This window comes from Leuciscus leuciscus (assembly GCF_965113295.1).
Source record: "Leuciscus leuciscus genome assembly, chromosome: 4".
Taxonomy (NCBI): domain Eukaryota; kingdom Metazoa; phylum Chordata; class Actinopteri; order Cypriniformes; family Leuciscidae; genus Leuciscus; species Leuciscus leuciscus.
Genome location: NC_138728.1, coordinates 20,639,108 through 20,653,851, shown reverse-complemented (window position 1 = coordinate 20,653,851; position 14,744 = coordinate 20,639,108). Strand labels below are relative to the sequence as shown.

Genomic DNA, 14,744 nt, shown 5'->3' with positions numbered 1-14,744 from the left:
TGTTCATTATTTCCCTCATTGTCTCTGTATATTTAAGCACTTGGTTTCCTCTGTTCTTGGTTCAGTCTCGTTTATGTTTCATGGTTGCATTCTATGAGTTTCTCCTTACATTTTTTATTAAATACTGTTCTCGCAATCTCCTGCATTTTGTGTATTAATGCAGCCTGGTCCATTTAATACCTCCTTTTTACAAAAACAAACAAACATACTTACCCAAAACTGATATGTATAGGCCTATATACTACTTATATATTAGGCTACTATAGGAAGACTAAATGTGCCAGGGACTGAAAAGAAAATTATTTAAAGATCTACTTTCTCTGAGCATGCTCACTTTAAATTATAGATGTTCAGTTCAGTGCTGTTATTGCTGCTAAGTGCTATGCAAACCAATTAGGACACTTTAATTAACTTAAAAGTACAGTATGGAATTTTTCGCCACTAGGGGTCGCTAACCTATTTACAATAACAAAGGCGTAGTTTGATGACGCAATATTTGCTAAGAATTATGGATTTTGTCGTCAACGTCAAGCCGACCGATCTAATCTATGGATCTAATAATGTTTATGGATGACTGAATACATCGATGCTTTTATCATGACTGTGATATGAAGCAGTTCGGGATTGCTAAGAGACAGCAATCAGCTTCACACGCGACACGAGTCCCGCATAAGGAATATGGACATTTCATTCTACCGAACTAACGTTACACGCGAGTGCAGAATTACTACTCACAGTCACAGGTCAGTTTATTAGACAAATTAAACTTGTGAGGTAACGCAGCGTTGTTTCACTTGGTCTAACATTACACTATCACACTAAACTGCATTTGAATGTGTTGAAATGTATGTGTTAGTTTGTCTGTATGAGACTAGCAGTAAGCTAGATCAACATTAGAATAACATACAGATCATATTCTAACATTTCATCATGTTGAGCTATATAACAATGATTAGTTTTATGTAAATGTGCTCACCTGTTTAATAAAGTACATGTAGAAGCGGTCGAAGTCTCGGAAGCGGAGCTCTCGTTTACTGTCTATGGGAGCTCTAGGCATTTCGAAAACACCGTGCTGATATTGATTCTCGTTTTAGTTCTCCTTTTGTATCCAAAGTCTGCTTGCCATGGTCCATAATGTTTGAACGAAACAACAACAGCGTGCAGAAGGACATTGCGAACTACCGTCAGTCGCTTTGGTTACTATCAGAGGGCTCTGGTTCATAACTCTGGTTGCCATGGCAGTACGAGCGGAAACCAGGGACAACGCGGATATGACGCCATTGACGGGCGACAAAACGGAAATAAAGAAACGGGACGTTTCTCGAATTAAATTACAAATTTCTCCTGGTTTGAAAGTTGTTGGAAACAGTCGGGATAATGTAAGTACACAACTAAAAAAAATATATAACATAGATATAGTGATTTTTGCTGTTTTTAAAGCAAAAAAGTTACATATTGTGCCTTTAAAGCCTTGTCATAACTGCAGGGCTCTCAAGTTTTGGACTGAGTTCAGAGTGAGATTTTGGCAGCGGCCGCGACGGCGGCATGGGTTTGGTGGGAACGGGTGTCTGATCTCATAAATGACACATATTCTTACAAATAAAATATTTATTTAATTCAGCATTTATTTGTGTGTGTGACTGTGTGTGTGACTGTGTGTGTGACTGTGTGTGTGTGTGTGTGTGTGTGTGTGTGTGTGTGTGAGTGTGAGTGAGTGAGAGATATAATGGTCAGTGTTGTTTATTGTAGGTGTTGGTAGCTGGTTTTGAGGCCTTCAGCACAGGGGTTGGTGGCTCCCATTTGAAGCACTGTGGTTCCAGGCCAGCCATTTTTACTGTCATGATGGATGACAGGGTTCCATCAAGTGCTAAGCTGTTCCTGGTTTTGGTCTTGTTTAATCCCACCATGGAGAAAACCCTCTCAGCGTCAGCATTTGAATGAGGGAGCACTAACACCAATGCAGCTATTTTAGAAAGCCTCCCAAACTGGCTCAAACCGGTCACCTTTGAAAAAAGGAACCAAGAGCCTCTATTACTCAAATGCTTTGCTTTTATGATTTCAGTTGTGTGTATGTCATGTGGTGCCAAATATTTCTTACTTTGCACTTGATTGAGGACATACTCCCCCAAAACTCCTCAACGTTAAAGGTGGTGGGATCTTGTGGCATGGGAATATCCATGAGTTGATATTCCAAGAACTCCTCACTCACCTTGTCCTGTTCCTCTGGCCCATTGAAAGGAAGTAGTTCCTGAAATCTAAAAAGAGCACCATGTGTAAATAACGGATTAAGTATTTGTTTTGTGACCATGGTCCAAATTAAACTTAACAAAGTATTAAATATGTTGAAATCTTGGAAAATGTGAAACCCTTGCCTGTCTACGAAGTATAGGGCATCTTCCACCCCACACTCCGTCCTCTGCTGCACATCAACGAATTGAGCGTGCTTCAGCAGGGCCTCCTTCAGGGGGAGTTTTTTGATTCCATACTCCACAGCCCTGACCAGAAACGCTAGTGCTGCCTGCTGGAATAGCTGCACCTCCTGAGGTGTGATGTCTCCAGCCTCAAGCAGCCTGTTGAGGGTAGCTCTGGTGGTGAAGCCAATATTTAGTTTTTCTCCTGACAGACAGAGAACAAAAAGAGATAAAGCAAATTAAGTCCATGTAGTTTAAACATTATATCAGATTAAAATCACTTTTTATTCACCAAATGACCAAATGCACACAGGAATTTTACCTGGCAATCAGCACTTTAACTCAAAACTAGAAAAACAGTACTTTTCTATTTACACAGTACATATATTCAGCAAGATATGCACAATAAGTGCAAGTGGTTGAAGGTATTCCTCTATTTAAGCATGCTATTTTACCCATAGACTACATATACATTGTATGCCTACACACATTTTATGCCTTTTCCATAACATCAGAGATATCACCCAACTCACCCAATAACGATATTCCCAAAAAGTATACAGGTCTATCTCCTTATGGGAGACTTGCAAGTTTTACCTGGCAGTTGGTTTAGTGGGTCCATGTAGAGGATGTCATGGACTTGTCGGCCCTGTAGTGCTAACGGCTTCATGAACCTCGCAAACAGTTTCATGATGAACTTTGTCATCTGCAAATTTGTGGTTCATAAAAGATTTCCATGTAGTACTTGAAAAAGGACATATCAGCCAATGACAAATAAGCAGCAGGATGGCCAACCCTTGCATTTTACCTCTCCATGGAGCTGGAAGATGGAAGACCTTTCTCTCTGGAGGAGGAGGTTCAGTGTGGAGAACATTGGCAGCATTGCTTGATGGAAGAGGAGGTAAACTTCAGTCAGGGGCTTGGAAAAAGCATCCACCAGCCTTCTAAACCTTGGTTGTTTCTCATCTGTAAATAAAAACAGATTGTGCTTAAAAATATATATTTAGTTTGGTGTAATGCACCTGTACTACTGTCAATGAAATAAGCAACATACTTAAAGATTTAAAATAGCTGGTAAGTGGCCCATACTGTCGCAGAATTCGGGTAATACACCTCTCCAGGCTTAACCATCGCACTGAAATGTGCAGCAGCATTTCCATGTACTCACTGTCATGGAAGTCACAAAATTCTAAAAAAAAATATATGTTCCGTACACTGAAAGGCACTTAAACATTAATTCGAGACCTAAAGTGATATGAATGTATTCTTGCCCGAACTAGCTCAATATTGCGTTTAATTTACATTCATAAGAGGTCAGTGTTTTTATAAACTGTAAGCATGTCCAGATATGGAAGAAAATAAGATATTCTAAGCTGGTTTTGCTTTCATGTTTTACATAACATTAGATTCAATTAGATTGACTTTGTACACTAGATGACCTCAAAGCCAACAGACATGAAAATTATCGTTTTAAATGCTAAAGTGTGTAAACAAAGAGCAAAACATACTGTGTTCCAGTTGTTCCTGTCAGAAAAGTCCATGCCTCCCTTACACGATAAACACAGTTTCAGTTTTAATCTTCGAATAAAAAGTGAGAAAAACAACATGGTTTGAATTTGAAATGTACACCTGTCATTAGAATACGGAGTTTTGATACCTAAACTGAAGGCATTATAAATGAGCGCAAGGGAAGTTCACTTCTGCTGCTGTCATCTAGTGGTCTAGTGGAAGAAGTACATGGACAGTTTTGTGTTTATAAATTCAAGTGGTGCCATGAGTCTCATTTTAATTATTAATGATCATTTATTATTAAGTAAACTTTTTCATACACAATATTCCCAGTGTCTATTTTTGATCCGCTACTGAACTTAGCTTTCCAAACAAATTAAGACACAACCAAACTGCGTGTCACAGAAATGATGCTCCACAAAATTTGATTGTATTCATACAATATCATTTATAAATTTTTTGTTTGTTTTTCGTGCCTTTTTTGAGTGTTTTATAACGTTAGTATTCGATATGAGACATATGCAACACAAAATAAAAATGCAATCATTAATTTTGTAATTGCGTTCAACAGTTTGTAAACTAATGTACCCATATAGGCTACCTCTCATTGATTCTATAAATTAAACCATCATTTAACCATTGTATGTATTTATTTGATGCTTTCAATATGTAGGCCTATCTTGTTTTAGAGAAATGTTATTCATGTCATAAAACTTTTTAATAGTAGAAACAAAGTCCACTTCACCTCAAACACATATTTGCTCATGAGACAATAAAACAGTTTTGAGTTTCAGAAGAGGGCTTTAAATTGTTTTTTGTTTTTTTTATATAATTTACTTACCCTCAAGTTGTCCTAAACCTGCATGAGTTTCTTTCTTCTGCTGAACACAATAGAAGATATTTTGAAGAATCTTAACCAGATTTGTATATTAAATATACATACTATGGAAGTCAATGGCTACTGTAAACTGTCAGTTACCAACATTCTTCAAAATATCTTATTTTGTGTTCAGCAGAATAAAGTGTCTCATACAGGTTTGGAACAACTTGGGTGAGTAAATTATGATAAAATGTTTCATTTTTGGGTGATCTATCCCTTTAAATTTAGGCTAAAGCTGTTAAAAGCGCCTGCATTTACGATTTCTGCCCTGCAGGTGGCGACAGAGCTTGATAAATAACTTCTTGAAGAAGATACATTCATTTTATTGCTGTACTATAGGGATTTATTTATTTATTTTAGTTCAAATGGACTTTAAAACCCTTTACGTGTCATCTTTACTTAAAACTATTATAAAATAATGTATTAATTCGTCAAAACAACGATAGTCTGCTTGTTTAGTTGCATACTCTCGAGCATGCAGTTATATTTACTAGAAAATGAAACTGAAAGAATGCAAAGGGCGTTTCATTTAGGAATATGGCTTCGAACTATCGAGATGATTCGGGTGAGTTTTATATATATTCCAATATCAAATTTTTAAAAGTGCATTAAACACACAATGTAAGCTGTCATTACTTAGAAGACTTTTCAGCAATGTTTTCATCTCAAGTATTGCAGTGATCTAGCTTGTCTGCGGTTTCGGTCGACACTCTCTTGGTTAAGGCGTCACTCTCATTTAGAAATATTTCACTAAAACTTGACTACTTGTGACAAGTTTTATTCCAGTGAACATATCAGGGTGTCTATTTTGGAAAGGCAAAGTCTCTTTCTTACCTTAAAAACGAGACATGTTGTCACAATCAAAGTTGAACCACCTAGGTCATTTTTGTTTATGGTTGTGTGTAAGGGGTTTCTTAACTTTAGATTTGCGGTTTGTGCAACTTGCTACCGCTGTATATGCACACATGACGATACGAAATATGCGGGTTGTTTCAACCCATGTTTTGGTCAAATATGGATTTGTCCAACCGGTGGCTTTAAAAATTAAATTGAAAAATGTAAACAAACGGTTGGGTTTGTCCAAACATGGGTTGAAAAGTGAAACAACCCAGGCTAATATTTAAAAAGTGACCGTCCAGTACAGCTCTCAGAAAAAATGTGCCAAGTTGTCACATGTGTGGTAGGCCTACCCTTTTAAGCTACACGTTTGTACCTTATTTACTACTCAAATATGTGAATTTTAGCATTATAAAAACACACATGTGGGATTATATTAGTAGGCTACCTAAATGGTAGATGCCTCCCTTATTAAGGACAATGTGCATTTATTTTTAAATTGTACCGTATTTAGATGTAAGTTTAGCATGTGCACTGCAGGATGATGATGAATCAGCCAGTGTGTTGTGAAAGGAATTAAACCGAAACATTTGCTAATTTAGTTGTTAAATGTTAAAAGAGGGATAAGATGGCACCTGGTAAATCGACCTCCCTATGTGGTAAGAAACCCTGTCTGGATAAACTTTTAAAGAATGTATAAATTACTTGTAATGTAATTCTTATTCATTTTTAAATATACATGTTTTTTTTTAATTCACAAAACTATTAAGCAGCACAACTGTTTCCAACATTGATAATAAATAATAAATGTTTCTTGAGCACCAAATCATTTCTAAAGGATCATCATGTTGATCCGAAGACTGCTGAAAATTCAGCTTTGTCATATCAGGAATAATTTACATTTTAAAATGTAACACTTCTTTTAATAATCATAATAATATTTCACAATAATAATGTTTTTAGTGTACTCAATCAAATATATGCAGCATTGATGAGCATAAAGAACAATTAAAAAGTAGCACACACACACACACACACAAAAAAAGAATGTATATGGCTGTTTAATAAAAACCAACCATTAGTAGATAAAAGTGAAATAAAGCCCTTCCCTGTGTGACAACTAGCACATACATTTTTATCATTATCGTCAAACTGTCTAAAAATTAATTTACAATTATTGATTCAAATTGTTCTCATATCAATAAAGAGCACTCCTTTCTTCCTAGATGAAGGCAGCAGTCAGCAATCTAGTGAGAGTTGCTCAGATTTCAGTGACAGTGACACAGACTCGGAGGCAGCCACCGATTCTGCCTCTGACACCGAAGCAGCTGCACACACATCTGGCACTGAAGCAGCTGCACACGCATCTGAAACATCTGGCAAGGTACATCTAAGACATTTCAATGGAAAGCAGAAACAAAAGCCATTGTGGTGTAAAAATAATAATAAAAAATTTAAAAAAATCAGAACGAATCATCATTATTGAGTGTGAATGCAGCTTAATAAATGAATAAATCTTAATCAGTTCTGATGCTTTGTGTTCAAGCGTAAGGTTTGTATGGATTACAACCTTGGTAAATGCCGTTTTGGGGACAAGTGTAGGAAGGAGCACATATGCAGTTACTTTCTGAAGGGTTCGTGCAAGTTTGGTGCCGGCTGTCGTCTCAACCACAACCTTCCGAGTTCATCGTCTAGACACAGTAGACGAGATAGCGGAGCCTCGTCTGCAGGTATGTGTGGATGGGGGTGGAAAAGTAAACTGAGAATTTGTACCTTTTAATTCAAATTTGGGTACTGTATCATCAATACTCAATTAAATGTTAAAGAAACTTAAATGAAAAAGTATTTCCACATGTATTATTACACATATATCCAGTAATTACACCCACATGTAATTACTTAAGTATTTAAAAGCAAACTGTTGTGGCAATTTTTCACTAAACAATCATCTTTGGCATAAGAGACAGTCTGGAATCAAATAATCATTTCAAAAGTAATTTATTCTTGCAAGAAGGCCCAGTTGCCACACAGGAGTCACAAGTACAGTCTGTGGAACAAGTGCGACCAGGAGAGAGAGGCAGGCCAGTCTTTATACTGTTATCTTCAAGGTTCTCTAAACACTCCATAGATGGATAAGACCACCAGTGATCCTATTATACACTGAACTTTAGTTTAGCTTAACTTACAGCCTGCAAGTCCTAACTTGGACACCCTTTGACCTTAGGGGTCAGGGCTTCGGCCTTCAAAGCTCTCCCCCTCTTCTCCTGCCTCACAGAAGTTCCACATCAATCATTATATCACATAGTCAGCAGCACACATAGAAGTCAATCCTGTGTATGTTAATGAAAATCAAAGTAAGTAATGAAAATCAAAAATCTCCCATTACAAAACTTTTTTTGGTTACACTTTATTTTAAGGTGTCATTGGTAGAAAGCACTTAAATGTATAATTACAGAGTAATAATCATTAACAACATGTACTTACTATAGGGTTAGGGTAGGATTAGGATTTGGTTGAGGGTTAGTTGCATGTAAGTATGTATAATTTACTGTTATTACTATGGTAACTACATGTAACATGTAACAAGGACACTGTAAAATAAAGTGTTACCCTTTTTTCTTAGCTTTCAAACACACTGGCTCTAAGGACACACTCAATGTATGAAACATGACATTTAAAATGTCAAATTCAGCAGCAGCTGATAGTTAACTCTTAATATAGACTAATAACCAAACGTTCTTCAATTATAATATAATATAATATAATATAATATAATATAATATAATATAATATAATATAATATAATAAATGTGATTAGACTATTCATCTGACCAGGTGGATTCAGAACTTCTCTTGTCCAATTAGATTTGATGACCAGAACTAAAATATAATATAATATAATATAATATAATATAATATAATATAATTAATATAATATAATATAATATAATATAATATAATATAATATAATATAATATAATATAATATAATATAATAAAGGTCCTCTGAGACCAAAGACTAAATTTCATTGGCTTTTTTCAAACGATTCTGTCATTTTAGTATTATTAATTAAAAAAAAATTATATAATATTTATTCATTTTGAAGTCACTTTTACTTTTACTTTTAGTCAGTTTTAGTGTAGTTGACATTTTATTTATTTAATATATTTATATTAAATTATTTGTATTTCAGGTTTATTTAATTTTTTTGCAGTTATTTGTCAGGGCAACATTTCTAATTTTCAAAATGTTCTAAGCTTAAGTTTTTAATCTAATATATTTTATTTATTATTTTACTGGAATGAATATGATTGATAAATACAATTGAGATCTGTTGTATAATTATGTATAGTAATTAAGTACAATCACTCATGCTTGTGTTTATATTGATGTGTGTATGTTTAATCATCAATAGTCATTTGATCTTTTTTTCAATCACATACAGTCGCTGATGAAGAATGTGACGGGCCCTACAGATGGCAGTTGAATTTTGGAAAGGGCTGGGAGAACATTACCCATGATCACATTCTAGAAGCCCAGTATTCACTCCCCAACACCAAAGGAATCACGATCTATAACACCCGTGCCGGGTATGTGCAAACAAATACATATTTATTTTCGTGTACCAAGATTTTTACAAAGATTTAATGGAATAATCACTCAAAAATGAATATCCTGTCAATATTTTCCCACATTTTGTTCCTGTACGCTGTAACACGCTGTATTTTTTATTATTATTATTTATTTATTTGTTGCCAAATTTGCAGTGTTGGCCACATCCCGTTAATATGTGCTTGTAACTCGATTATTGCAGCTACAGGTAACTGATGTGTTGACTCCTTCTCATCCACATTACAGGGTCATTTCGATTGATTTCACTAAAATGAGAGTTCTTAAAAAAAAGAATATTAAAGTGCGACGTATGAGCTCAAAGGATACAAAGTGGTTGTGGTATTACAGAGGTAACCACTGCTGGTACCAGTATGGAGGGAAGGTGAGTTTTGAGTCTTTTTTTTTCTCAACTAACATTTTTCAAAAACAAATTTGTTTTGGAAATGACTATACATTTTGGAATTAAAACACAGATTGCTTTATCACTGTATCACTAAGTGATATCTAGCATTTAATTTGTCAAAATTACAGCTTGAAATTACCGCAATGGACATGACATATGCACTGAGCAATAAGTATATAAAATACATCGAATATAAATAATATAATAAAAAATATAATATAAAAAAATTCTCACTTTTTTTTAGACTATCAAAGTTCCATAGTTTTAAGTAATAAATCATAGATTTTTATGATGGATGTGGAATATGATGGATTTTACGACAGAATTGTATATACAAAGGATATTTTAACATTGAAAGTCTGGGTTTGGGACAAGAAAGAACAATAAATCTATACATAAAAGTCATTATTGTTACATTCCTGCCTTGTTTCCCCTGTTTTGTGATTAAGGACTATTATTTTTATATGTATTGTTCCTGTGTTTCACTTCCTGTGTTTGCCTAGTTATATCTATAATATAATATGGATATGAAAGTGATATTATGCATGAATGAGTTTGATTGTTATTTAATGAATATCTATTGATTGTATTTGTGTCTGTAGGGCAAAACCAGTCCAATTAAGAGCTCAGAACTAGAGACGGCGTATCAAAACAACCAACGTGGTTCAGTTAAGTTGAGCAGTGACTCTGCCCAGTATGAGATTAGCTTCAAAGGTTTGTTTCATATTCCCCCCCCCCCCCCCCCCCCCCCCCCCCCCACACACACACATCCTTTCTTTTCAATTCCTTTCTATAAACAGGAAAGGTCACATTCATGAATGTCTTTGTGTTTCCAGGAATGTGTCAGAAAAATTTATCTACAGGCAATAAGAGGCGAGTTAGACGGCGCCCTAAATATGAATCATCACAAAGTGGAGGGTAAATACTGAACAGATTCATGTTTGACTCTTTGCCTTATCACGTTACAAACTAATTTATAATGGCATATTGAAAAAAAAGTGCTACCCTTGTCATATTCAGGTATATAACGCCCACTTTTCTCCATTCAGTCCATTCCAAAAAAAACATTCAATGTTTTTTTCATTGAATATTCTGTTTCATTCAGAAGTAAAATTGGTTGTGTTTAAATTGATTTGCATTATTGTTTAAAAGTAATGCACATAACTTACACTACTTAACAGTGCAATGTGCTCACAAAACAGATTACAAGGAATAACCTCCCAAATCAAAAACTTGTTGAATCCTCCAACAAATAAAACTCCAGTGTGGCAGTTTAAAGGGAGAAATCAGTGGTACACCTTCAACAACACGGTAAAACTTCTATATGTCTTTGATTTTTTACAAATGCACAATGCTTTTTTAGTATGTTAAAACTTTGAGGACTATTTTTTATGTGTATATTGATTATACCATACGGTTCTCTAAAATACTTGATTCTTGATTCTAATATTTTGTATAATGACTGTCAAATTGTACATTACATTTGATCTTTTGTGTCTCTGTTTAAGTTAGAAATGATAATTTGCACCTTTTGCAACTCAAAACGGTTGATGGCTGTAGTAAAAACAGCATCAGAGGGCTTTAGTATTATTATTATTTTAATAAAATGACTTAAGAAAAAGTTTCAGAAAAGTTTTTACGTACAATCGACAACGTTGTCAAAATGATCCCCGTTCACACAGATCCTTTAAAACAATTAAAAACGTTGTAGTATTCATGTCAGGCCAGTAGTTGGTATGTAGTAGCGACGTCACTTTGTAAAGAAAAACTACGCGCCTATAGACTAAACACGTAATACACATGCGCATGACATTACCGTTTCACAAATTCGCGTTTTTGTTGTTTACATCGAGGCTATAATGGTATCGGTTTCAAAAACGTTTTTTAGTTGAAAGCGGTGTCGTGTAAACGTCCCTTCAGTTAACGTACCCTACCCAAATACAACTTGTAAAAACTGGGACGTTTCTGAGTGCTCTGACTTGTACCACGTGACCGCTGCAGATTCATTTTGCTGTTGATAGTGTCGCCATAGAAACACAGAATTCCAAGTGTGAGGACGTGAACAACTCAGAATAGAAAGTCACGTGTTGTCATTTACGGTAATTACGGCATGGAGTGAAGGCAGTATTTACCTTGATGTACTAAAATAACTCAAATTAATCATATAAATAAAAAATCTAAATAACTAATAAAAATGACAAAAACGCACAACAAAATTATTAAAACGAATTAAAATTAATATATATATATAAAAAAATAAAAAATAAAAATATCACAGGGTTTCTGCAGGGCTTAAAAAGGTCTTAATTCACCCTTACACAAATTAAGGTCTTAAAAAGGTCTTAAATCAGAGCAGAACGTCTTAAATTAATTAAGTAATGGCATGAAATGTTGCAAACATTGCAAAAATTGTATATCTTCCTCAGTTTTTTTTGTCCTGTTTTCCAATACAAATATCTAAGCATCTTTAAATCAAGATACGTTTACTTGAAAAATTGAACAAGAACAAATATCTATCAATTTTCCAAGCCCATTGGCAGATATTTGTTCTTGTTTTAATCATAAACTCAAAAGTTAATTTTGATCAATTTCTCAGTAAACAAGACTTCATATTTTGTAATTTTGTATCTCCAGTAAATGTATCTTGATTTAAGAATCTTTAGATATTTGCACTGGAAAACAAGACAAAGATACTGAGGAAGAACATCACTTGTTTTTTGCCGTGTGATCAGAAGATATGGTAAAAGATATTTCCATATTCTAGTGGTTGGGAGCAAAGCGATTCAAGTAATGGATAGCTGTTGGAATTTGTATTTTCAAACTCTGAAGTGTTGCTTATACAACTCATTGTGTTTCTCCCTAGACTTTTACATTTCGAGAACATATTGGCATATTGTGTTGCCTTCAATTTATTCCTTCAATTTTCTTTACTTGGTCTTAAAAAGGTCTTTAAAACGCTTAAATTGACCTTCATAAAACCTGCAGAAACCCACTATAATAGGATTTCAATAATACTAAACTAATATTGGATTGGATTTGTATTGTGTTACAAAATACAAATATTATATAGAAAATATCATACACAAAAACGTTAACTCAAGTTTTCATGACCATGTAATTATATATTTGATAGCCGTATAATAAGCAGGAAAGTGCATTCAACCAGTAATTATTGCAATATAAAATCCTTCAGGGTGACCAGTCCTGATCTTCCTGAAGGGGTTTCGATTGCAGTAATGATGGGCTGAATGTACATTAGCCCTTAATTATCGAGAGAGAGAGATTGAAATTGCTGTGACTGATCTTGTTTTTCAATAGGGTGGTTGTTCAGTCTCAAGCGCTGACATTGAGAGGTGTTACCAACAGAGCCCAGCGACCATGCATTTCACTGTGAATCATGCCGCTTACACTCTGGATTTTGCAAGTATGTCAGCAAAAGCATTTAGAAACCATGTGAAACATTTAAATGTCTTCTTTTGTCAGTAACATGCCACTCTAAACAAAAATGGTGCTAAATAGCACTAAAAGTGGTTCATTGGCTTGTAATCATAGGGGAACCACTTTAAGTGCCATATAGCACCTACCTTTGTCAAATGGTGCTATGTAGAACCATAAGAGGTGCCATATAGCACCTTAACCACCCCAAAGAACCGCTAAAGAACCGCTGAAGAACCAAACTGGGCTTAACAGGTTCTTTAAATGGTAGTGATGCTATATAGCACCTTAACCACCGCAAAGAACCCCTGAAGAACCGCTGAAGAACCATTTTTTTTTTGTGTGTGAGGCACCACACGATCTTTGGGTTTATTAACATTATTATCTTCTTGAACATGATTTTAAATATGATAATGTTGCTTTGTCTTTTTCTTTTTTTAATTTAGAGATGAGACAAGTTAACCAGGACACTAAGGCCGAACGCAAGATCAGGCGTGTGTAAAAGGCGGCTGAACTTCTTGCAACGGATGTTGGCAAATACTCAAGATCAAACAGCAAATGAGAGTCGAATCATGTAGTTATTTAGTGATTATGATTTGGGATTATGAGTTAGGATGTTTTAACAGGATTCACTTTTTTGTTTCGTAAACTGCCTGTGCGAAATTTGAACGGGTTAATTCAGTCATTTTGATTTATTTTATGTTAATATGAATTATTTGAAATATGCTGCTTGCCACATCAACTTAAAAACAAGCAACATGAAGCATATATATTTTGCTTGTTTAATTTGAAGAATTGTTTATTTTGAAATGTTATCATGTTTGGTTATTCTATAGTTATTCTTATCAGCCATTGTGCCATAGCAATACAGGCATGCATATGTTTTGTCTGTGCAACTGCCTGACAGCCAATGTTTACACACAGCTTGTGAAAGTTGGACAGTTTCATTTTCCAAGTGCACTTAGTTTTTTTTTGCATTAACACTCCGACTCGCTGAAAGGGTTAACAAATGTGGATTCAGGGATGCACAATAAAACTGAGAGAATATTTTTACATTACAAAAGTGAATTACCATTACATGAAATTACAACAATACGACAATCATTTGTGTGAAGCTGTTTTTACTGGGTTAATTGACTATAAACTGAACTGTTTACATGCAACTGTCACGTTTAGTTTTGGTTTTGTTTCATGCCTTATCTTTGTGGTTTAGTTATGTTATCCTGCCTTTTGCTCCTCTTTGTCATGTAATTCCCTTGTCCTGTCATGTCATGTGCTTCCTTGTTTAATGTGTTCTCATTGGTTCATTATTTCATCCTTGTTCATTACACTCATCCTTGTGTCTTGTCACGTCATTAGTCTGTATTATTGGCCTCATGTTTCCACAGTCTCTTGTCTTGTTCACTGCAAACCTCTGTTGGCGTGTTTTGTTGTATGTCATGACTTGACATGTCAAGTCATGCTATGAACCAAAACCAAACGTGACAGCAACAACATGCTATGCAAGAGTTTGTGGAAGTGCATGGATGCGTTTATAAGTGCTAATTGATTAAAAAATAAATAAAAATTATGAAATGATGTGGCATTTAATTACAACACACTGCATAATGTAATATTGCTAATTCCACAAGATGTTTTCTAGTATTTTAATGACGAT

At 34.8% G+C, this 14,744-nt stretch overlaps 2 protein-coding genes across 3 annotated transcripts; one reads left to right on the top strand and one right to left on the bottom strand.

Annotated features, from left to right (window-relative positions):
• Positions 1-1,635: 1,635 nt before the first annotated feature.
• On the bottom strand, positions 1,636-6,420 carry LOC309497207 (uncharacterized protein). Its single transcript, XM_082167454.1, has 6 exons — positions 5,635-6,420; positions 3,220-3,377; positions 3,009-3,117; positions 2,373-2,616; positions 2,099-2,255; positions 1,636-2,003 (listed from the first exon to the last, which is right to left on the bottom strand). The coding sequence occupies exons 2-6, from the start codon at positions 3,292-3,294 to the stop codon at positions 1,731-1,733; spliced, it is 858 nt and encodes a 285-aa protein (XP_082023580.1). The 5' UTR covers positions 3,295-3,377; positions 5,635-6,420; the 3' UTR covers positions 1,636-1,730.
• LOC309497202 (uncharacterized protein) lies at positions 5,107-14,665 on the top strand. 2 transcript variants are annotated; one of them, XM_082167448.1, is made up of 10 exons: positions 5,107-5,365; positions 6,864-7,021; positions 7,184-7,367; positions 9,083-9,227; positions 9,496-9,631; positions 10,255-10,366; positions 10,489-10,570; positions 10,855-10,963; positions 12,971-13,076; positions 13,534-14,665. In XM_082167448.1, the coding sequence occupies exons 1-10, from the start codon at positions 5,338-5,340 to the stop codon at positions 13,587-13,589; spliced, it is 1,116 nt and encodes a 371-aa protein (XP_082023574.1). In that variant the 5' UTR covers positions 5,107-5,337; the 3' UTR covers positions 13,590-14,665. The 2 variants fall into 2 exon arrangements, with proteins under 2 accessions (XP_082023574.1, XP_082023573.1); XM_082167447.1 differs by having other exon boundaries at positions 5,342-5,365; positions 6,845-7,021.
• Positions 14,666-14,744: the final 79 nt, after the last annotated feature.